Genomic DNA, 25,070 nt, shown 5'->3' with positions numbered 1-25,070 from the left:
TAGAAGCCCAATATTTTTTCAGAGGTAGATGCAGAAAAAAATATATTCAGTTTGCAACCTGATGGAGGTCTGTATAGATGGATTAATAGAACAAGTCCCACACACAGCTAGAAGCCCAATATTTTTTCAGAGGTAGATGCAGAAAAAAATATATTCAGTTTGCAACCTGATGGAGGTCAGTATAGATGGACTAATACAACAAGTCCCACACACAGCTAGAAGCCCAATATTTTTTCAGAGGTAGATGCAGAAAAAAATATATTCAGTTTGCAACCTGATGGAGGTCTGTATAGATGGATTAATAGAACAAGTCCCACACACAGCTAGAAGCCCAATATTTTTTCAGAGGTAGATGCAGAAAAAAATATATTCAGTTTGCAACCTGATGGAGGTCAGTATAGATGGACTAATACAACAAGTCCCACACACAGCTAGAAGCCCAATATTTTTTCAGAGGTAGATGCAGAAAAAAATATATTCAGTTTGCAACCTGATGGAGGTCTGTATAGATGGATTAATAGAACAAGTCCCACACACAGCTAGAAGCCCAATATTTTTTCAGAGGTAGATGCAGAAAAAAATATATTCAGTTTGCAACCTGATGGAGGTCAGTATAGATGGACTAATACAACAAGTCCCACACACAGCTAGAAGCCCAATATTTTTTCAGAGGTAGATGCAGAAAAAAATATATTCAGTTTGCAACCTGATGGAGGTCTGTATAGATGGACTAATACAACAAGTCCCACACACAGCTAGAAGCCCAATATTTTTTCAGAGCTAGATGCAGAAAAAAATTATATTCAATTTGCAACCTGATGGAGGTCAGTATAGATGGACTAATAGAATGATGCTATGCCCAAAAGATTTTACTTCACTAGGTGCAGTAAAAAAATTGGTATTCTATACACAGGTGGTATATCTTGCAACACAGACAGGCTACTCCACTGACTAACACACTCTGCAATAGGCCAAAAAGGATTAGCTTTGCTAGATTCAGCCAAATGCTGTGAAAAAAACTTGCACAGCACTGGCACAGACCTGCCTGGCAAAAACTGATAGGAACTGATGTAACCTAGTCCTGAAAAGGACTCCAATTACAATTAGTCTTTACTCCCACAATCTATTTAAGAGCACAGACCTGCCTGATAAAAGTCGTAGGAAATGCTGTAACCTAGTCCTTAAAAGGACTGCAATCACAACTATTCCCTACTCCCAAGCTATCTGTAGATTTGTGCGAAAATTGGCTTGAAATTAACAAGGTATAGCGCACACAGCAACAGCGGTGCCGTCTAACACGCAGCTGCAGCAGTGAGAAAATGGTGGCGATGGGGAAAATGGCTTGGTCTTATAGGGCAAGGACATGTGACATACACTGCCAATGACACATGCCCTTGCTTGTGTGAAAAAAAGCACTTCGCTCCGTGTGTGCGCTGCTGATAGGCTGACAGATTGCACCTCCCCACTGTAAATGCGGGAAAGAGAAAAAAAAAATGGAGATCTTCATTGTTCCTGCAGAGATCCATCCCCTGCCCCTCCCCCCACCCCGCTGTACACTCAAACTGCGTATTAACATTAATTTTCATCATTACTGAGAAAAAATCCAGTTATGATTTTGGTACACGAACAGTTATAGAACATAACCTCGAACAGCCGAATTTTTCTCAAATTGTTCGTGTTCGCCGAACGGCTCGAACACCGCCCAAAACAGCTCGAATTTGAGATTGGCAAACAGTTCGAGTAGAACAACGCTCATCTCTAGTAGTAATACATGTAAATAACACACTTTTTGATCAAAAGAGCGTAAAAGCCTTCCAACCCCAACAATGTTTACCCAGACTCAGAATGGTCTCTAACTGTATTATCTCACCTCGTTATGTGCCAGCAGGTCTCAAAAAATAGGCGGGGGCAGAGCAGGACCTAGACCTGACTGTGTTATACCTGTCCGTGGTAAGGTAAATAGACAAGATGCACAGCACCAAAGGGAAGTGGCCCCTCCTTCAATTGTACAAAGTACAAGAAACGAAAACAGCAGAATCATGGACAAGAGTCAGCATGTGTAAGGCAGATATAACACTCTTAACAGGTTGGTGCTACATTGATCTGGTTGTGGAACAAGTGGTCTGGCCAGCTCTTTAAAGTATTCCAGGAGCCATTATTAAACACCTCAAGCCACGTTTCTCGTACTGCTGTGAACAGCTTAAACATCTAACCATAACATGCAGCATATCCAGGCTTCTCTCCCATCGAGCACATCTGAGACGTCATTCGTCAACATTTACAAAGGGATCTGCTAGCAGAGGATCTTGAGGATTTGGCTTTGTGCCCACTATGCGTTTTTCAAGTGTTTTTGGCGCGGAATTTCCGCAGCGAAAATGCTTAAAAAACGCTTGGTAATATGTGCCCCAGGGTCCCCAATGATAATCCGCATGTGCAGCGCACATGCTGTGGAAATTTCCGCTGAGGATTATCATTGCGGAAAAATCCGCAGCATGTTCATTATTTTTGTGGAAACACGGCGTAATTGCCGCCATTGACTTGCATTGAATCACTTAATATCCACATGACTACATGTACACATGCCGATATTAAGCGATTCAATGTGCGGATGGTACCCGGGTCTAGAGAAGAGGAGACTCTCATTGAGACCCTGGTACCATAGTACCTGTTAAAAAAAAGAATTTAAAATAAAAATATACATTATACTCACCTTCTGATGGCCCGCGGTCTTCTCTCCGGTGCGTCCTGGTTCCCCGGTGGCTCGCGATGGTGTAAAAGGACCTTCCATGACGTCATTTAGTCATGTGACAGGTCACGCGACCGCTGACGTCAGCGGTCATGTGACCTGTCACATGACTAAATGACGTCATGGAAGGTCTTTTTACACCACCGCGAGCCGCCCAAGACACTGGATGCACCGGATAGAAGACCGGGGGCCATCAGAAGGTGAGTATAATATATATATATTTTTTTTACCATTAACTTGGTGCTTGACAACTTGGTCACACTATATAAGTCCATGCAACCGACATAGATTTATATAGTGTGACAAAATTGTCAAGCACTTTTCCAAGTGATGCTAAAATCACTTGGAAAAGCGCTTGATAACCCGCATGCGAAAATGCATGCAAAAACGCTTGACAAACGCTTCTGCCTGGCAGGAAAAACACATGTAAAATCCGCATGCGTTTTTCCTGCCAGGGAGATGCAGAAAAAATCCGGAGCATTTCTGCTTTGTGGGCACTTAGCCATAGCGTGCCTAAGTATAATCAGTGTGGCAGAACATTCCTCAGACAACCATTGATAACCTCAAAGATATAGCAAGCAAGGCATGTAGGTACGGGTATTCCTGTGTGTGGCACTCACGCTCGATATTGAATAAAATCGAGATGTTTTTAAAACTTTGTTTCAATTTCTTTCTCACAATTTGCATATCATTAACATGTTTTGATCCTCCACGACTTTTCTTTCTTGGTGTTGCAATTTCACTGTTGAAGAGTGTACTATTATATATGTATAAAATTCTAATTCTGAATGTTGATCCACCAATCTATACTTGTAATGAAGAGCGAAAATCTCACTCTTTCAGGCAGACTCGGTCATGCATTATGAATGTATCTATATCCCTTCCCTTTATTCTTTCCCATCCCTCGGTTGAACTAGATTGACATATCTTATTTCAATTGTAACAGTAAAAGTAGTGAAACTGTGGAATAACTTATTGCAAGAGACAGTAATGGCAGACTTTGTATCAGTATATATAGAGTGGCTTGTGAAAGTATTCATTAACCCCCTTGGCTTTTTACCTATTTTGTTACACTACAACCTGTGTTTAAATATTTTTGTCATCTGATTTGTGTGTGATGCATCAGCACTACCCCTGACGAAGCAGGGGTGAAACGTGCGTTGGGGAGCTAAGGACCACATACAACTACCCATTGCACTACAGCCTGTAAGTATATCCTTCTACACTACTATATTATTTAATCTATGTGCTAGTGCATACACCATCATCACTTTTGTGTTTCTTACATTTAGGGAATTATATACACAAGTATATTATAGCTATTAACTTTACCAACCTGGTTTATTTTTTACAGTCTTGTTAGGGTACCGTACAACCATGTACTCAGAGCAAAAGATTTGTCATGTCAGTAAACTATATTATTAACTTTTCATACCCTCCATTTTTTGTTCAGGATATTAGTGTTGGGTATTGTCATAAGCACTTTAATAGATATTAAATTTTATAAAAGTGGTTGTTGTCCTCCATTGGGGTACTCTGCATATATTTGTTATAGTCTTACTGTATTCTTCTATTTTTTACTATAATAAAAGCTATGTTTTATGAGACTTATATGCATCAGTTTGTCTTTGAGGTAATCAGCACTAAATAGTTTAAGTTGGTGAAGTGAGAAAAATATAGGCATAAATTAAATTTATGGGATAAAATACCTAATAATTGGCATGCACATATGTATTCACCACCTTTGTGATGAAACCTCTAAAAATTTCTGATGCAAGCAGTTACCTTCATAAGTCATGTGCTTAGTGACAGGAAGTCCACCTGTGTGTAATCTAAGTGTCACATGATCTGTCAGTATATACACACCTTTTCTGAAAAGCCACAGGCTGCAAAACTATTAAGCAAGGCACCACTAACCAAACAACACCATGAAGACCAGGGAGATCTCCAATCAAGTCAGGGACAAAGTTGTTGAGAAGTACAAGTCAGGGTTGGGTTCTAAAAAAATATCTCAATCTCTGATGATCCCCGCAGCACCTTCAAATCCATTGATTTGATTTCTTCAAATGGAAAGAACATGGTACCACAACAAAGCTGCCAAGAGAGAGAGGGCCTTCTACCAAAACGCTCAGCCCAGGCAAGGAGGGCATTAACCAGAGAGGCAGTACAGAGACCAAAGGTAATCCTGAAGAAGCTGCAGAGTTCCCAAGCAGAGACTGGAGTATCTGTCCATACAACCACAATAAACCATACATTTCATAGAGGTGGCCTTTATGGAAGAGTGGGCAGAAAAAAGCCTTTACTTATACTAAAAAATTGTAAGGCTTTGTGCCCACGATGCAGAAATGCTCCGAATTTTTCCTGAGCGTTTCTGCATCTCCCTGGCACAAAAAAACGCATGCGGATTTTACATACATTTTTTCAGCCAGGGACAAGCGTTTGTCAAGCGTTTTGCACATACGATTTCGCATGCGGGTTGTCAAGCGCTTTCCAAGCGATTTTAGCATCACTTGGAAAAGTGCTTGACAACCTGGTCACACTATATAAATCCATGCAACCAGCATGGACTTTATATAGTGTGACCAAGTTAGTTAAAAAAAAAAAAAAGAATAAAAATGGTAAAAAATAAAAAAAAAACATTATACTCACCTTCCGATGGCCCCTGGTCTCCTTCTCCGACGCGTCCGGTCTCCCTGGTGTCTCGCGGTGGTGTAAAGGGACCTTCCATGACGTCATTTAGGCATGTGACAGGTCACGCGACCGCCGAAGTCAGCGGTCGCGTGACCTGTCACATGACTGAATGATGTCATGGAAGGTCCTTTTACTCCATCGCGAGCCACCGGGTAGCCAAGACGTACCGGATAGAAGACCGGGGGACATCAGAAGGTGAGTATAATGTGTTTTTTTATTTTAAATTCTTTTTTTTTTTTTACAGGTACTATGGTACCCGGGTCTGGAGGAGAGTCTCCTCTTCTCCAGACCCGGGTACCATTCGCACATTGAATCGTTTAATGTAGTCATGAGGATATTAAGCGATTCAATGCAAGTCAATGGCGGCAAAAACGCCGCGATTATGCAAAATAATTGGTAGTGCTGCGGATTTTTCCGCAATGATAATCCGCAGTGGAAATCTCCGCAGCATGTGCACAGCACATGCGGATTATCGTTGGGGAACATAGCAGACCTACTAACAAGCGTTTTTTAAGCGTTTCTGCGGCAGAATTGCCGCTGCGGAAACACTTAAAAAAAAACGCATAGTGGGCACACAGCCTAAGGCTCGTTTTCAAAAACACATGTACGAGACTCCCCAAATGTATGGAGGAAGGATGTTGTGGTCAGATGAAATCAAAATTGAACGTTTTGGTCACCAAGGTCAATGCTATTTCTGGCGCCATACCAACACAGCTCACCACCCCAAGAACACCATCCCCACAGTGAAACATGGTGATGGCAGCATCATGCTGTGGGATGTTTTTCACAGGGACAGAGAAAACCATTCGAGTCAAGGGGAAGATGGATGATGCGAAATACAGGGATATTCTTGAGCAAAACATGTTTCAGTCTGTCAGTGATCTGATAACTTTAGCAAAAATTCCAGTGGGAAGAGGGGGAAAGGTCATAGAGATTTATCCAAAGCAAAGACTCTACAAAGTAGTGACTTCAGGGGGGTGAATAGTTTTGCACATCGAAGTTTTCAGTCATTTTGTTCTATTTGTTGTTTGCTTCACTATAAAAAGAAAAACAAATGTTCACAGTTCTAGGCTTGCTTTTTACATGAACTCATGCAAACCCTAAAAAAAATCAGAGAGAGGTCTGGTGGGAGCCTTCAAATAAAATAAATCAAAGGTGAAACTATGGCCCGTGGGCCAAATCTGGCCTGCAAGGTGATTATATTTGCCATGCGACAACAGCAACGGCCCCCATGCCCGGCATCGAACTTTCAACTGTATCAGCATCCTTTATGTCAATACAGTTCAAAAGCAATAATGGAAAATGGAAGCAGTTAGCACCCACCCCATCATTCTTCCTCTGCGTCTGACTTCTCTGCTCAGCAGGTGCGATCACTTCACTATTTCACGCTCGCTGTGCAGAGCAGTAAATAGCATTGGTGCGCTTGTTGTGGAGACCAGAGCAGCTGGAAACGAGGAGAGGTGAGTATTTATTTTTTTAATGTGGTGCCAATTATGGATGACTATGGAGGACTATGCAAGGCACATTATTCTGTATGGAGGAATATATGGGCCCATTATACTGTATGGAGGACTGTGTGGGCCCATTATATTGCATGGAAAGTAATGTGGAGCCCATTATACTGTATGGAGTACAATGTGAAGCGCATTATTCTCTATGGAGGACTATATGGGGCCCACTATACTTTATGGAGGATTATGTGGGGCCCATTATACTGTATGGAGGACTATGTGGGGTCATTATTCTGTACGGAGGACTATGTGGGGCCATTAATCTGTATGGAGTACTATGTGGGGCCCATTCTTTATGAAAGACTACGTTGGGAACCATTACACAGTATGGAAAACTATGTGAAGCCCATTATAGAGTATGGAAGACTATGTGGGGCCCATTATGCTGTGTGGGGATCACAGTTGGGGCATTATACCGTGATGGGGTCACCATACTTTGGCCAGAGGGGTTGGAAGGGGTACAGTAGGGTTATCATACCTTGTGGTGAAATTCACTGTAGGGACATCATACTTTGTTTGGGGTGCACTTTTTATGGCATTCATGGGGGCAATGAAAGGGCAATCCTGGGGCTGCAATAGGAGGGAAATTACTTTGTAAGGGCTACAAATTTGTGAGATACAGTCTTCTATGACCCCACCAAATATTAAGGTGTTTTTTTGGGGGGGAGGGAAGCCCAATTAGAACTTCTTCTATGGGCATCCATGATTTCTATGTATGCCCCTGCCGGCGAGGAAATGCTCAATGCTCCAGTTATGTGATCTGGCTCTTAAGATCTATTAAATAAAATGTACTGTTCGTGGGACAACCCCTTTGAAGTTTTTCAATTGTAGATTTCTTTTTAATAAATATATAGGTTGGCCAGCGACTTTATCCAAATTTTTAATTTTGGCCCTCTGTGTATTTGAGTTTGACCTCCCTGCTTTATATGGAATATCTGGGTCAGACCCCAGGAGAAGCAATAAGTATTGCAGATCTGTCCCTATTTCCCACGGCGTTCTCCTCCACCAGAAGCCCTCACGGATACCTGGAGGGCGGCTGCGGTGGAGTGGGGTCACAGGAGGCAGGGTCGCTGCTTCAGGAGGTCGGCGGCGGCAGGAGTGGTGCGATGCTGCGGTGCCTGGGACCTCACAAGGTGTCGGCGCAGGTGAGCAAAGTCCATTTTCCCTATGATATCCCTGTGGTGGGCTTTGGGAAAATGATTGCCGGAGGCGGGGCATGCGCAGATAGAGATCTTAGGAGACGAAATTATGAAGCTCACTTCGGATTATATGATGCACTCCCATTTTCCTCCCAAATTTGGAGGAAAAAAAGTGCGCCTTATAATCCGAAATATACAGTAACTGCATTTTATCCCTTTTATTTTATACTGTTATTTACTATAGGCATGTCTTTTTATTATTTCATATTTTGAAACCTTTTAAAAGCACTATACTCTTTATATATTAAATAAAAAAATCTGTAATAAGCTTACCCCTCGTTGCTCTAACACAGAGGTCCCCAACCGCCGGTCCGCGGACCAGGACCGGGCCGTTGGGGTTTTTCAGCCGGTCCGCGGCGCCGCTGACAGCTAGCTCCGCGGCCCTGCGCCTGGTCAGAGCTCGCTCTGTGTGGATTTATAATGTTTTCTGCCATAGCCGTGACAGCTCGCAGCTCCCGGCAGAGAACATTATGCAGGACGGGGTGGGGCGTCGGGCGGGTCTTAGTGACGCAGCCCTCCACAGCACAGCATGGTACCTGTTGTACGTCACGGGGCGGGTCTTAGTGACGCGGCCCTCCTGCACAGCATGGTGTGTTCCTGACGGGGTGGGGCGGCAGGCTCTCCTCACTGACACGCCCCCGGCAGAACATGTTATGTGGGGCGTGCTGGGGCAGCAGACTGGCTTCAGTGACGCGGCTCCCGGTACCGGTGTTCAGTGTGTAGCGCTGCTAAGCAGCAGCGCTGTATACACTGACGCTCAATGTACAATGCTGCTACTTAGCAGCGCTGTACACCGAGGTCCCGCCAGCATCCTCCCCATACAGCTCCACCCCTCCATAACCCCACCCCCATATGACCAAAGCCCCGCCCCCACCCCCACCGGGCCATGGAAAACTGGTCTTGCTTAAAGCCGGTCCCTGGTGCAAAAAAGGCTGGGGACCTCTGCTCTAACATACCCACGATCTCGAGGAGAGAAAACAGCTTGGTTGTGTTACCCGATAGCCAGAACGCAAGTAGTGAATCGTTCAGGTGCTCAGCAAAGCTGGGTGGTGTGTGTGCTAGTGTTTGACCCAGTGCAGGCGTCTCGCTGGCCTGTCAAAACAGTGACGGGTAGCAGTAAAATGTGTGGTGCGGACTTGAGAACTGGCTGCAGAGAGCACTTAGCTGATTTTCAGCCTATTGTGATAGTTGAGTGGACACGTGAGCATGGGAAGCAGAGACTCTCTTCACAGTAGCATCCTAGGCGAATACGTCGGGAGCGAGTGACAAATAATAGTGTTGTTGACAAATTGGTGGCAGCGGTAGTGGTGTTCATGACAATTTTGTCTAAAAACTAGCTATAATTCAATGGATGCTGTATTTAAATTACAAGAGAAGAGTCCAACTGCATCCAGCACATAAGATGAAGCTGAGGTTAGTACACATTGCTTCATGGCACATATGACAGATTGTGCAGTACTTTTCTCCAGAAATTTACTTACAGCAATCTCTGTATAAGTTAGTTTACACAAAATACTAATGTAGGTGGCTCTGAGAAGGTCATGGTTAGAACACAAGGCCCTTGCAACTTAGTGACATGGTAGGTCTTTCAGGCGTTAAAATCTAGTGATAGGATCCTTCAGCAATAAATTGTTGTTAATCATTGTCAATGTACAAAGCCAAGAATAGTTTTGTACATATTTCAGGTGTTTCCACTAATCTGTTAATCGTTACATTTTTCAGGTGAACTCACAGCTTCTTGTAAAAGTTGCTCTTGGCTGTAGATATGTGGACGGTTTCCTCTCTCGCCTTCTATAATTACACGATATCTAAATAAAATTATAAAAAGAGAAAAAAAAAATTAGAATTACAAAATATAAATCTAAAATCATATGACTATTTTTAGCATTAAAAATCTGGAGGAAGCAAAGTACACCAACCAATTAAAACCACAACATGCAGATTTTTTTCACGGCAGATTTCACTCTTAGCAAAGTACAGCGTATACATGCCACTGATAAAAGTTTTTGTCAAGTAAAAAAGAATCATACCTAGAAAAATCACATCAGTACTTTTTCCACTTTTTAATGTAATTATAATCATAATTGTATAAAATAAACTGAAATCTTTTCAGATGGAAAAAATAAAGAAATAAAATAATGTGGTTGCATAAATATGCACACCCTTTTGGTACTATTTTGTTGAAGTACCCTTTGAATTTATGACAGCATTCAGTCTTTTTGGGTAGGAGCCTATCAGCACATTTAGAATAGGCAATCTTTGTCCACTCTTCCTTGCAGTAATGTATCAAAACTGTCAGACTCTGAGTGGATATCCTTTGTACAGCTCTCTTCAGGTCACCCACAGATTTTCAATTTTATTCAGGTCTGGGCTCTTGTTGGGCCATTTCAAAACTGTGAAACTTTTTTCAAGTGAATCCATTCTTTTGTTAATTTGGAGGTATGCACTGGGTCATTGCCATGCTGAAAAGTGAAATTCCTCTTCTTCATCTTCAGCTTTTTCAGCAGGAGGTCTGAGGGCTTGTCGCAAAATTGATTGATATTTGGAACTGTTCATAATTCCCTCCACTGTGACTAAAGCCCCAGTTCCAACTGCCGAAAATTAGCCACAAAGCATAATGCTGCCTCTACCATGCTTCACTGTGGGTATGGTGTCCTTTTGGAGATGTGCAGTGTTGGCTTTGCGCCAAACATACCTTTTTCAATTATGGACAAAAAGTTCAACCTGGGTCTCATCAGACCATACCACATTTTCCGACATGCTTTTGGCAGACTTCATGTAGGTTTTGGCAAAACATAGCCACGCTTGTATGCTGTTTTTTTTTTTTTTTCATAACAAAAGGCTTTCTCCTCACTATTCTATTCCACAGGCAAGACACATGAAGAATACAGGAGATTGCTGTCACAGTACACAACCAGTACTGGTCAGAAATTTCTGCAGCATATTTAATGTTGCTGTATTCTTCATGGCAGCCTTCTATACCAATTTTCTTGTTATCTTTCCATCAATTTTTGAAGGACATCCAGTTCTAGGTAATGTCACTATTGTGCCAATTTTAAGTTACTTCTTGATGACCATCTGCACAGCACATGGTATATCTATTGCCTTGGAATTTTTTTTGTATCCTCCTGATTGACTTTTCAACAATGAGATCCCTTTGCTGTGTTGAAAAAAGTTTACAAACAATGGTACATTTTATTTAATAGATTTTGAAATAAGTTCGACAATTGGCTGTATTTTTCATGGACCCACAGACTTGTATTGGCACTTTTCATCAGTGCTGCTGGAAAAAAATGGACATGTCTTCGTGAGTTTTGCACAGACGCCCGGTCCTTGAAAAAACATGGACATATGAACAGCCCCATAAATTATAATGGTACATGCTGTATTAGTGAAAAAAACCAGATGAGGTCTAAGCGAATACAGACAACACAGCATGGGCAAGCGGTTGTTGCTTTTTGGGGTGACACATTTCTCTGCCTGTTTTATCATAAAAACAAGTATTTCTGCCGCACTTCCAGCCCTCAAAGGTCATGATAAATCATGTCTGTGTTGCAGAAGCTCAGCAGGCGCCTGTCACGACTCTGTTCTCGGGTATACCGGAATCAGGGGCTCCTTCCCTGTCCCCAACGCTAGAGATGCCCTAGCTATCCCTGTTCCCCGAATTGCTTCTAATGGTGAAGTCGTCGGGGCCATGTACCTTGCTGAGCTCCTGAATCCGCCCTCAGTCTGTTCCCTCCCCCCACTCAGGGAAGAGGGGAACAGTAGTTTATGGCAATACACCATCCAGACTAACAAGGTAATACGTACAGGGATAAACGAAAATACCAATCATACAAATATGCACTCATGATCAACAGAGGGAAATATCAGGGAGTGAAGGATGGGAAAAAAAAAAACAAAGTAGGATAAGGACAAGATTTGCACACAACCAAAACCAAGCAAGTTTCAAACAAATCCACCAAACGCCTACTCAAACAACAAAACTCCCACCAGCTCCTGAACCATGCAACAATGAAGTTAACTCTGGCACTTCCTGATAGCCAAAGGCCAGTATAAATAGAAGAGGGGAGTGGCAAACTTTGAACAGCCAAGAGCATCAGCACAAGCAAGCTTCCAGGAGCTCTCAACTGAAACACAGTTTCAGCACTGCTAGAAGAAACCTGCACAGTTTAATATGAAGGTGAAGTGCTTCTAATCAGTGCAAGAGTAGGAGAAATCAGATAGTGCAGTCTTCTGGCTCTACTCTGTCGCGGTAAACCCGTGACAGCGCCAGATTGATAATTTTCAATAATGAGATCCCTTTGCTGTGTTGTAAGCTGTTAACAGACTATGGCTTTTGTTGTAATATGCAACTAAGAAAATGTCAGGAAAATCCTACTAGAACGGCTAAACTGCACCAGCTTTACATTTTGGATGTTTGGCTTAGAATTGTCAGTAACAAATGGGGAATCCACCTCCATTTGCTGTACACGTTCTAGTAAGGTATTTTACATAGATGATCAGCAGATTTATTATTTTTACTTTATATAAATAACTGCTAATTTGCATTTATAATAAAAATACCAATAAATGAAATATATTTTGGAGTTTAATAACATTTATGTATGAAGAACATTTACTCACATATCTGGAGAGTGAACGGTCTGTACATGTCCAGCATACAGTAGTTTGTCATCCATCGGTATCAAAACACGTAGACCATCTTTCAACTCATCTTTATCAATAATACAAGAACGTGGTGCTGAAAACATAAAAAAATTATCACCAAACAAAATAATTTTCAGCATTACAATGCACTCCTCTAGATTGTAATATACAAAAGAATCCATTTAAACACTGGATACTTACGAGGTGTAACTGGTCTTTCTGGGTTCACAGGAATGGGAAAATTCTCATCTTCAGAGAAACTGCTGTCCTGACTAGGTTCGAAGTCTTCTTCTGCAGCCATACTCTCCATTAGCTTGCTGACCGCTCCACATTTATTCTGATAGCGAAATATTAAAATCAATATTTAAGCAATAATTCTTTGGGTTGAAGGAGTGGTTTTTACAAAAATGTGGTTCAGCAGAATTTTTTCTCAATTGCCCGCACTATTGAATTATCAACAAGGAAAATCAAATTCTTTGAATTAACATTTTCAAAATACAGAAAAAGTGAACCAAATATCAATATAGTTATATATTTGAGACTACAAACGTTTGTTTTCAAAATGCAACAGTGTTCTCAAGTTTAGAAGGTATCCTCTTATTCATGGAATAGAGGATAACTTGCCAATCACTGGGGGTCCAATTGCTGTAAAGCCCACCGATCCTGAGAACATGTGCTCCGAGGAGCCTCATGTGAGTGCAGTGGTGGTCGATCGTGAGCACTTTGGGCGTACTGAAGACCAGCCAAGCATAGTGCTCAGCTATTTTTGGCAATCCAGTTAAGAATGAAACTTGAGAATATCCTTTTAAAGGATGTCTACTTGTTAAAGTTTTGGATAGGAAGATGGTAGCTATGTCTGTTGAAGGGGGTAAACTCTAGATTGTAAAATAGCAATCTCTCATATCCTAAAAAAAAGTTAGTCAAAAAAATAATAACAATAATATGTAGGGAAAGGAGAGAGTTGAACAAAAAAAAAGTCGGGATTGTGCTAACCTAACTGGGATTATCCCCTTTCAGAAAGTTTTTCATATAAGCTTCGTTGGTAGTAAAATAAAAAAACACTGTCTTTTGTTGTCTGCAGCCTTGATGTCAAGCAGGGCTGTGGAGTCGGTAAGACTCCACATCACTACCTCACTATGGAGCATGTACATAAAGTGCAGCACATATTTATCTCAACTAAAAGCTTAGATCCGGAACAGAACAGACATTTATAAGACATTTCATAACTTTCCCAAATTCTTATGAAAAAACTTACAGCACATACTGCATTGTACTACTGTACCCAACTTATTATATATTTTATACCGACTCTGACTCCACCAAAATGGACACCGACTCCACCGCCCTGATTTGTCAAGTCGACAGCACAGCAGCCAATCAGTGAGCTCAGTTGATAGCCCAGCAGCCAATAAATGAGTTCAGCAGTTTGTGCATACCAGCAGAGCTGTTGATCTTTTTTATGCAGCAACATGACGTCACCGCTTCACACAACAACAACACTGCGTGTGAGTAAAGTACATTTATTCTCCCAATGCAAATAGTCAACAGAATCAATCAGCACAGCTCCAATCATTGTCTAGTGAATATTATCGGGTACGGCAGCTCAGGTCCGTTGAGGTGCCAACCGTTGGTTGGGGTTGGTTCTGATATTAATGATTTAGCCTAAGGATAGGTCATCAGTACCTTAATCTAGAAAAACCCTTAACCTATAGACTTAATCGAAACATCCATAAAAACATGCTATGAACAATCTATAGGTGACTGCTACATGTGATAGTCAGACTGCTATATGTAATAGACAGTTAATATTTTTTATGTCAGGGAGGTTGGCAGTTCTTTGTTTTCTACAGTATACAAGTGATACAGTGCAATAGAAGCACAAATGTAAGAAGCCCTCAGCTCCCTTCTCAGACAACCTGATGATAAAGCTACACATCAATATACAAAAAGTACGGTACTCCAAAGTGTGTGGGGTGCTCGGATAGGCTCCCACCCCACGACACTACTAGAAAAGAATCCGGCACCCCAATTCTAAAGGATATTTTGTATTATTATATACAATCTAGAAATGAGAAAAATGTGACGTTTTGGTCGGTATGACCTTTCTCAAACATGCACAAGGTTGCTGGAATTCTGTATATGGGTAATACTTAGAGCACTGCAGAAACGCGATCTCCGTCACTATAGAGATGGTGCCATTGGTGAGATTCTCTGTGCTTCTTTCCCTATTTAGATGTCTATTTTCTTGACTTTCCGCATAAAAACTGTAATCCCAACACAAAGTCTTTCTCTGGCAGATGTTATGCTCAGCCTGGGAAGTTATGACTGTGAAGTGAATGGACACATGAACATGTTGTATGTAAAGCTTGTTAATGTTCCTCCTTTGGGATCATGCAGACATCCATGGATCTCAGTCAGATCATGGCGAATCTGGTTGTGAATCTCCTGATCCGAACATGATAGCCTCATAAAAGTATACAAGGCCGTCATTCTCTGGGTGGAAGAGTCCCAGTGCCAGTCCGTGCACTGCGGTCTGTGATCAGACCAAGATCGACAGGCGTCTGCATGAGACCTTACTCTGTAACAGTTTGTGTGGTACTTCAGTGTCCTCTCTTTGTAACTCAATCTATCTTATATCCTTTTGTGTGTGATTTTGTTCTAACACAAAACATTAAGATAGACAAATCGCCACTACAAGATGCCAACACCCAAGTTTTGTAGAATTTAGTCCTGTGACAGATTCAAATTCTAAAATGTATAGGCCTTTTCTCAGTATTCTCAGTAGTACATTGTTGCAATTAATAAGTGCTTGTAAAAACAACAAATATTGCAATCTACTTCTTATTAAAAATAGTCTATTCTCAAGAATGGAAAGATCTTTAATATTATGGTTTACTTCTTATTGCCTAAGTTACCATCCACCACTGTAGCTTATTACAAATGGCTGGTCTCCTAGGCAAGGAACGCTTCACATACAAGTAGGCATGTTCGGCCCGTCGGGTTAGGCCGAACTTTAAAAAAAAGTTTGATTCGGGTACTATAACGGTAAAGGTACCCGAACCGGGGCCCCGAACAGCCGGCAATTCCCATGGAGTCGGAACAACCGGCAATTCCCACGCAGTGTGACAAAGTCGTAAACCGCGACTCTGACCGGTGGTATCCTTACTGAAGTCACCGCCGGTGACAGCCGTTGGGTATCGCAGACTGATGCGAGTTCCCACAATGTCACACAGAAGACAGCGTGTGACGCAGCGGTTGTGACCAGCGGTGACAAGGTTACCGGCGGTCAGCAGTCGGCTGATGACGACTACTGTCATCAGCATCGGCTGCGCTCGCTGATAGCAGCGAGAGCAGGCGACGCTGATGAGAGAAGTTATCAGCCAGCGCCTGTGCATAGCAGTAGCTTTACTGCTATCACAGGTGCCTGAGACCAAGAAGATGAACGCAAATTGCTTTGTGGGATAATTTTATTAATAAATTGGTGAACAAGGGCTAAAGTGGGGGCTAAAGTGGGGGAGTCTTTATTCAAATAAAGTTTTTTTCCTGTGTGTCTGTGTTTATTTATTTTTACTATTGGGTTAGTAATGGGGGTGCCTGACTGACACCCGTCCATTACTAACCCCCAAAACAATTACCCCGATTGCCACCGCACCAGGGCAATCGGGAAGAGCTGAGTCTAAGTGCTAGAATTGGAGTATCAAATATGATGCGCCACTTCTGGGGAGGTTGCAGTCTGATATTTGTAGGTTGGGAATGGCCCAATAACCATGGGAATTTCCAGCCTATTATTATCAGCCCGCAGCGGTCTGCTTTCCCTTAACTGGTTATTAAAAATTGGGAGGACCCTATGTCGTTTTTTGCATTTATTTATTAGTATTTTTAATTTATTACTGTGACAGGGTCACTGGCGACGTATGTGAGGGGAGATGGGTGTCACGAAGGCTGCTATCCTCTGTGATGTGAAACCCGGAAGCTGTTCTCCAGCATGTTATGTGTTGAAGAGGTTAACCAGCCCTGTTGTGGGTTGTTTTTTTTTTTGTGAGTAGGTGTGATATGGGCTGGATGCCTACTCACCATACCTCCAACTCAAGGGTGTGGCTGGAGAGGTTAAATCTCCAGCTATTGAGTTTTTTTTCTGGTGTGTGTTTGGAGACCAGGATGTTTCCTGTGTGGAACTTCAGTAAGAGCTGAAGTACAATACACCCTGAGCAGGCGGAATCCCTCATGGACATGGACTGTGCTATCATTTATATTTTATATTTTGCTTTACTGGTATGTCAGCAAGGCCATGCTTATTTTGTTGAACCTGCCGCGGTTTATACCGTATTGAAATAAACCAGCAGACGAAAACGTTTACGTGTCTACCTCTGAAAGGAGCCGAGTGAGTCACATTGCCACAGTTGGTGATAGAAGTGCGGGCAACATCCCCAGGAAGAAAGTGTGACTGCTGCATGTCCTGGGTGAAGGCAGCTATAGGGATGGAGCAGCGGTCAGACAAAATGGGAGGAGCTGATCAAGCACCTGATCTTCAGCCAACAGCAGCAGCACCTGCAGCAACTACAGCAGCACCGAGAGTAGCACCAGCAGCAACTGCAGCAGCACTGAGGGCAGCAGGTACAGCAGGAGACAAATAAACTCCTGATGCAGCAGATCCAACAGCAGCAACGGCAGATGTAACTCCTGGTTGGGGAGGTCCGCAGCAGAGAAACCGCTCCTCCCCCAAGTCCAGAAGATGTCTCATACGTCCGGAAGGTGGTAAGGCGAGCTATGTAAAGGATGACCCCAGGTGATAATGTTGAGGCATTTTTGACTGTGCTTGAAAAAGTAGCAGAGCGGGAGAAGCTGCCACCGGAGCAGTGGGTGGAGGTGATGGCCTCCTAATTAAAGGGTGAACCCCAAAAGGCTTATTATGACCTGGCCCTACAGGATGCACAGGAGTATGCTAAATTAAAGACCGAGAGATTGGCATGCTCAGGAGTGACTATATCTGTTAGAGCTGAACGGGTCCACGACGGGGCGTATGCTGGTGACAAACCCCCTTGCTCGCAGATGTTTGACTTGTTATATCTAGTCCAAAAGTATTCCAAAACTGCCCAGATGGTCGATTGTGTGGTGATGGACAGAGTCAACCACTCCCTTTCCAGGCGAGTACAGACCTGGGTTGCCCAGGCCGACCCTCGGAACACGGACAACCTCGTTAGCCTAATAGAGAGGCACCAGGTGGTCGAGAAATCCCTCGAGAAACCGTACAGCGTCACTTCCCCGTACTGGAATACCTAAAGGGGGCGGGCTCACCACATAGGGGGTCTAGAGCCACAAACAGGGGACGTCCCAAATCCGCTGAGGGCACCGCAATCACTGTTGTTAAGGACGTGGTCTGTTGGCGTTGTCACAATCCTGAACACGTAGCCGTCTTGTGTCATATGTCCCCTGAACCGATGGACTGCAGCCTAGGCCGAAATTGTTCCTATTACGCTTGCAGTGTAGACTGTCAACCCGGCGATGGGCCGCAGGCATGTGTTGAGTCCATTAATGGGGTGAGGGTGCTTGGACTGTTGGACTCTGGTGACCCTAATCAATGCTACCCTTCCCCACCAGTTGATCCCTGCCAAAACCGTGGGTGTTCGCTGTATACACCGAGACGCCAAGAACTACCCTGTCGCCAGAGTAAGCGTGGGAACAGACCGTGATGCCCAGTCCCACGAGGTCAAGGACTTGATACATCCAGTCATATTGGGGCGGGATTTTTCCTTATTTTGGGACTTGTGGAAAAGGGGGGCCATATCATAGTAACATACTAACATAGTTTTCCTTCAACCTTAAAAACTAAGTCCATCTAGTTCAACCCATAGCCTAACATGTTGATCCAGAAGAAGGAAAAAAAAAACATGTGACAAACATTGGGGAAAAAAATTCCTTCCTGACTCCATACGACAATCAGACTAGTTCCCTGGATCAACGTCCTATCAAGGAATCTGGCATATATAACCTGTAGTAATATACTTTTCAAGAAAGGCATCCATATGACGCGCCCCCTGGGACATATTCCTTTTTGAGGGGAATACCCGGCACCGGATCAGATGGGGGGTTGTAGTCTCCGAGCGGCTGTGACCCGGCCCCGTGCCCAGGGCGTCAAGCTCAGTGTTATGTGGCAGCTTTACAGATGTTACTAAAGTTCTTTTGTGTCGACTACGCCACCCGTTGTGATGCGGTCACGGTGGCCGCCGCTGCAGCAGGGTCCGCTGAGGCTGATGGTGGATGCGCAGCTTGGTGGGATGACCCCCAACGGGAGGGGTATAGCCTCAGAGGGGACAGGCGCAGAGGATGGGGGTTGTGGTGGTGCGGTGCAGCCGGCAATGAAGACAGACTCGGGTTGTGCAGTTAAGGGTGTTTACTTACTGCTGATGTTCCGGTCACTCCAGCTGCTAGTGACCACCCGAGCCGTGCTGCGTCCACCAGGTCCTGGATCCAGCCAACCCCCAAACAAGTCCGGAGCGTGGCCCTGAGCTCTCCCTCTGTCCTTTCTTCAGCCGTCCCCACCAGTGATTCACCTAGGTCCAGCTCCCTCGGGCCTTCTTTTGGGACACCCTTGGCCCTGGGTTCCCTGACCCTTCATGTGGTTTGCCTTCGGGGTGAATATGGTGGGTGACCGTGACAGACACTGCCCACGGTCTCCGGTCTCTGGCTGGGGATTGTTTTTACCCCCACCAGTTTGGGTTCCGGTACCCTGATGCTGACTCCTCACCCGGTGCTCTAATTTGGGTTCTTGGGTCCCTTCAGTCTTCCCCCTCTGGGTCTTTCTCTTTCTTTCTCCTCTCTCTCTCTCCAGGGCTGCTGTTTCCTGCTCTCTGCATCTGACTTGTCCTCTGCAGCTGACTGACTCTCTGCGTCTGACCCTGATTCTAGTTGGTGCCCACCTTATATATCCCTCTATGTGTGAGCTCAGGTGACCAGCACCCAATGAGCTCCTATCACTACCCAGACTGCTCCCCCTATCTGCCCCTACACTACATGGGATGTACCACCCCCCTCCCACTCCAGCCAGGAACAGGCTCGGTTGTACCTGCACATTTCTAAGTGGGAGTACCGTCGGCCTGCTCCTCTGAAATGGGATGTATGTAGTGCATGCAGTCTATCTGAGCTCAGTTCCACACTCCATCCTTACCCGGGAGTGGAATATCACACCTCTGGGTTGAGGTGCAATACCCCTGTAGCAGCCGAATCCTCAGGGTGCTACATTCCCCCCTGGTAAACCACAGCACGCCCTCGGGCTGTTAAGACATAAAACACCAAAACATACAATTTTTTTTTTTTTTCATATAAACATATAAAACATATAAAACATTATATATATATAAAACTTTTCATATAACATTCTCGTCGTCTCTTGTTTCAGGTTCCTCCTCCGGACACTGTGCAACGTGTGTCCGGGAAAAGTGCGACAGTCTCTTAGAAAAACAGGTTTTCTATAAAACCGGTAGGGGGCGCTTTAGGACGCGCAACTATATACAGGGAGAAGTTGGAAGTTGGCCGCTCTCAGTCCTCGGCCAGGTAGAGGGAAGGGAATGGCTGCTCACAGTCCTCAGCCTGTAGGATGAAGCGGTTAACGGGTAAACAGTTCACTGGTCCCAACGGGGACTATTTTAGCAGCAACGGTTCACTGTGCCCCGACGGGCAACTATATACAGTCTCTACTCCCGTCCTCAACGACGGCTCCCTCCTGCTCTTTCTTGATATGATGTTTCTTCAGACCCGTCCGGGTCCTCTGGCTCCTCCTCTCCGTACCGCAACTCCTCCTCCGTCAAGCGGTGTACGTGGAGGGCGTAAGGTCCTTTGGCACACTTGTGCCGGGTGAAAGTGACTTCGTCTCCGACGTAGAGGTCACGGCCTTTGTGACCTTCCGGCAGGTGGGACTCGACGTCTCTGCGGGTCACAAAAACGTCACCGCGGTTGTTACGGTCCCGAATAAAGCCCCACCCATGCTGCGGGTTGAACTTTATCACTGTCCCGATGGTGCGGGGACAATGCGCTGCACGGGGGTTCCTCCTAGTCCGGCTCTTCTGCTCCGCGCTCCGGATTTGGGCCTGTTGTTCTCTGACCCGCCTCTCCTCCCGTTCTCTCTTAAACTCTGCTAGCTGCTGACGACAACACTCAGTACGCTCAGCGGCGACTGCCCGAGTTTCTCCGGTGAACCCCATCAAATCTTCTCCCGTGGGGTCCCACACGAATTGGGCTTCTTCTAAAGGAGGCGAGACCCGAGTCACGGGCTTCGGAGCCGGGATCAGGGGCTCACACAAGGGCCCTAGTCTTTGTTGCCGCTCCAGCTCATGGTATCCTTCGGGCCAGATGAAGGGTCGCCCGTCCGGCCATGTGAGCTGGCTGAAGAGGTCCTCCCCCAGGTGTGGCACCCTTGGTATTGCGGGCGCGGGCGCGGTGGTGGTAGCGCCCGGGTTGCCCAGGCCTTGCGGCCAGGCCTGGGGCACCTGGAAGGTGAAGGGCACCGTTAGGACGGCGGCGCCCTGGGCTACCTGGCCTTGCGGCCAGGCCGGAGGCTCCGCGGAGGTAGGGGGCGCTGTTGGTGGTGCGGCGCCCGGGGGTACTAGGCCTTGCGACCAGGCTGGTGGTAATTCCTGCTTTGTCACGCTCCGGATCGAGGCGCATGACGTCACAAGGGTCGCTGCGGCGGCTTCCGGTCGGGGCCTAGTCCATAGCGGTGACATGGCGGCTACGGGCACAGCAGGGGGACTTTCGGGCTCTGCGACGGGGAGCTGGGGCAGGTAAGCGGTGTCACGGCTTGGGGTATAGGCGTCCCCTTTACCTGCCTCCATGCGTTCGGCTCCCTCCTCGGCGCCGTCTCCGGCCTTGGGTCCTCCCGCGCCATCCTCAGAGGCGGTCTGCTTCCTCTTCCAGGGTAGCGTGCTCCGTTGACTGGTCTCTGCTTGCTGGGCCATCTCCCGGCTCCACTCCGCCAGTATCTCACGCTGTACCCGGGCCATCCTCCTTGCGAGGCCCTCCAGGGCAGTTTGTGCACACTCCCGGTCTCGGGGGAGCTGCGCTAAGATCTCCGCTAGACCTAGCGGGGTTGTGGACTCTAGCAGGCTCCTGACCATCGGGTCGGTGCTGCTCTGCTCTGCTTCCGGCAGGCTCCTGGCCAGCGGGCCGGTGCTGCTCTGCCCTCCTTCCTCGGTCTCTAGCAGACTCCTGGCCAGCGGGCCGGTGCTGTTCTGCTTTCTCTCCATCTCCGGGTGAGCTTCTCCGCTACTCCTCATTAGACCTCTTGCCTCCGGGTGCGCTCGCTCCAGACTGCTCCAGGCGGCACCCATCTTCGTTCTTTTCTTTCGTCTCCTCCCACTTCGAGGGCGGTCCCGGGGCAACTCGGTGACTGTCAGCTCCAGGGGGAGTTCTTTCACGCTGACAGACACCTCCAGCATCACAGTCTCTGTTGGTGGGGGCGGTTTCCACTTTTGGCGCCATTTTCTGTCCTGGCCCACGATGGGAGGTGGCCTCCTGCCCTCCTTTGGCACGCCCATAATGGCGTCCGCTGCTCTTCCAAGGCGGGAAATCTGCGGTTTTGGCGGGAAGCGTCGCCCAGTGGCGGGAAACTCTGCAGATGGCGGGAACAAGCTGGAAATGGCGGACAATCGGCGGGAAACGACTGGTGATGGAGTCCGATGGCGTGGACCCTCCGGAACCGGCGGGAGACTTCTTTCTGAGGTAAACTTGCACTTTTCTTCAGGCACGCAGTACCCGGGTGTTGCGGGCACGTAATCCTGCCGACTACGCCAAAGTTGACGCGCCCCCTGGGACATATTCCTTTTTGAGGGGAATACCCGGCACCGGATCAGATGGGGGGTTGTAGTCTCCGAGCGGCTGTGACCCGGCCCCGTGCCCAGGGCGTCAAGCTCAGTGTTATGTGGCAGCTTTACAGATGTTACTAAAGTTCTTTTGTGTCGACTACGCCACCCGTTGTGATGCGGTCACGGTGGCCGCCGCTGCAGCAGGGTCCGCTGAGGCTGATGGTGGATGCGCAGCTTGGTGGGATGACCCCCAACGGGAGGGGTATAGCCTCAGAGGGGACAGGCGCAGAGGATGGGGGTTGTGGTGGTGCGGTGCAGCCGGCAATGAAGACAGACTCGGGTTGTGCAGTTAAGGGTGTTTACTTACTGCTGATGTTCCGGTCACTCCAGCTGCTAGTGACCACCCGAGCCGTGCTGCGTCCACCAGGTCCTGGATCCAGCCAACCCCCAAACAAGTCCGGAGCGTGGCCCTGAGCTCTCCCTCTGTCCTTTCTTCAGCCGTCCCCACCAGTGATTCACCTAGGTCCAGCTCCCTCGGGCCTTCTTTTGGGACACCCTTGGCCCTGGGTTCCCTGACCCTTCATGTGGTTTGCCTTCGGGGTGAATATGGTGGGTGACCGTGACAGACACTGCCCACGGTCTCCGGTCTCTGGCTGGGGATTGTTTTTACCCCCACCAGTTTGGGTTCCGGTACCCTGATGCTGACTCCTCACCCGGTGCTCTAATTTGGGTTCTTGGGTCCCTTCAGTCTTCCCCCTCTGGGTCTTTCTCTTTCTTTCTCCTCTCTCTCTCTCCAGGGCTGCTGTTTCCTGCTCTCTGCATCTGACTTGTCCTCTGCAGCTGACTGACTCTCTGCGACTGACCCTGATTCTAGTTGGTGCCCACCTTATATATCCCTCTATGTGTGAGCTCAGGTGACCAGCACCCAATGAGCTCCTATCACTACCCAGACTGCTCCCCCTATCTGCCCCTACACTACATGGGATGTACCACCCCCCTCCCACTCCAGCCAGGAACAGGCTCGGTTGTACCTGCACATTTCTAAGTGGGAGTACCGTCGGCCTGCTCCTCTGAAATGGGATGTATGTAGTGCATGCAGTCTATCTGAGCTCAGTTCCACACTCCATCCTTACCCGGGAGTGGAATATCACACCTCTGGGTTGAGGTGCAATACCCCTGTAGCAGCCGAATCCTCAGGGTGCTACACATACCCTTCTTAAATTTTAGTAGTGAATCACTCATTACAACATCATGCGGCAAAGAGTTCCATAGTCTCACTGCTCTTACAGTAAATAATCCGCGTCTGTGATTATGGTTAAACCTTCTTTCCTCCAGACGTAGAAGATGCCCCCTTGTCCCCATCTCAGGCCTCAGGGTAAAAAGATCAGTAGAAAGGTCTTTGTACTGTCCCCTCATATACTTTTATATAGTAATAAGAATACCCCTAAGCCTTCGTTTTTCCAAACTAAATAACCCCAAGTGTAATAACCTGTCTTGGTATTGCAGACCGCCCAGTCCTCTAATAACCTTGGTCGCTCTTCTCTGCACCCGCTCTAGCTAGAGTGTCTCGGACAAAGACCAGGTCCCTCTGGTTCCTCGAGTGTCCTCATGAAATCGAACGTGGGTGAGTTCCCCCTGTGTGTCCTTGCCGGGGAAGAGGACGAGACGTGACCGAAGAAGCCAACCTCCCTGAATTCGAAGTGTCTGGAGAGAACTTTGGGACTGCTCAAGTTCGGGACCTGACCTTAAAGGGGGCATTTGACAATTTTACTGTCTGTAATGGGTTTGCTCAAGAGCCAGGGGCAGACACCAGATTCTCACACTTTGCGGTTAATGAAGAGTTATTGCATCGGGTGACCAAACTGAGGGTTGGTGAGATAGTGGAGAGGCGGTTGGTTCTAGGACCCTATCGCAGGAGGGTGTTAGACATGGCCCATTTGCATGTTTTGGGGGGACATTTGGGGGTAGAGAAAGTCCTGCCCCACTTGCCAGATAACCGCTACCTCTTCTCACTTCCGCAGTCCCCTAGTGCAGTTACTTGTAATAGTGGTCCCATTTGAGAGGATTGTCATGGACGTAGTGGGTCCTTTAGTTAAATCGGCATGGGAGCACCAGTACATCCTTGTGGTAATGGACGATGAGACCCGGTACCCAGAAGCGGTACCACTAAGAAACTCTTTAGCCAGGAATATAGCCTGGGAACTTGTCCATATTTTAGCCAGAACTGGCCAGCCAAAAGAGATATTGACAGACCAGACCATGAGCAAGGTGATGAAGGAGCTGTGTAAGGTCCTCCAGACTGCCCAGCTGCGAACCTCAGTTTACAATCCGCAGACAGACGGACGGCTTAGTGGAGTGCTTTAATAAGACCTTAAAGGCGATGCTCAAGAAGGTCATTGAGAAGGATGGTTGAGATTGGGACTACCTGCTTCTGTTCCTGCTCTTCTCTGTCTGGGAAGTTTTTCAAGCCTCTACT

The 25,070-nt window shown here is 46.3% G+C and overlaps 1 protein-coding gene across 4 annotated transcripts in view; it reads right to left on the bottom strand.

The window, feature by feature from the left end:
- TNRC18 (trinucleotide repeat containing 18) overlaps positions 1-25,070 on the bottom strand; it is a 739,821-nt gene that overhangs the window by 161,782 nt on the left and 552,969 nt on the right. For all 4 annotated transcript variants that reach the window (XM_073647819.1, XM_073647820.1, XM_073647817.1 and 1 more), the window contains 3 exons: positions 12,999-13,134; positions 12,774-12,891; positions 9,880-9,955 (listed from right to left, as the gene is read on the bottom strand). In XM_073647819.1, the coding sequence (XP_073503920.1) occupies positions 9,880-9,955; positions 12,774-12,891; positions 12,999-13,134 (330 nt within the window). The remainder of the gene's footprint in view (positions 1-9,879; positions 9,956-12,773; positions 12,892-12,998; positions 13,135-25,070) is intronic.

Source organism: Phyllobates terribilis, unplaced genomic scaffold (assembly GCF_046119375.1).
Source record: "Phyllobates terribilis strain yellow unplaced genomic scaffold, ASM4611937v1 Scaffold_9__5_contigs__length_417890890, whole genome shotgun sequence".
NCBI classification, from domain to species: domain Eukaryota; kingdom Metazoa; phylum Chordata; class Amphibia; order Anura; family Dendrobatidae; genus Phyllobates; species Phyllobates terribilis.
This window is presented reverse-complemented; position numbering and strand designations above follow the sequence as displayed.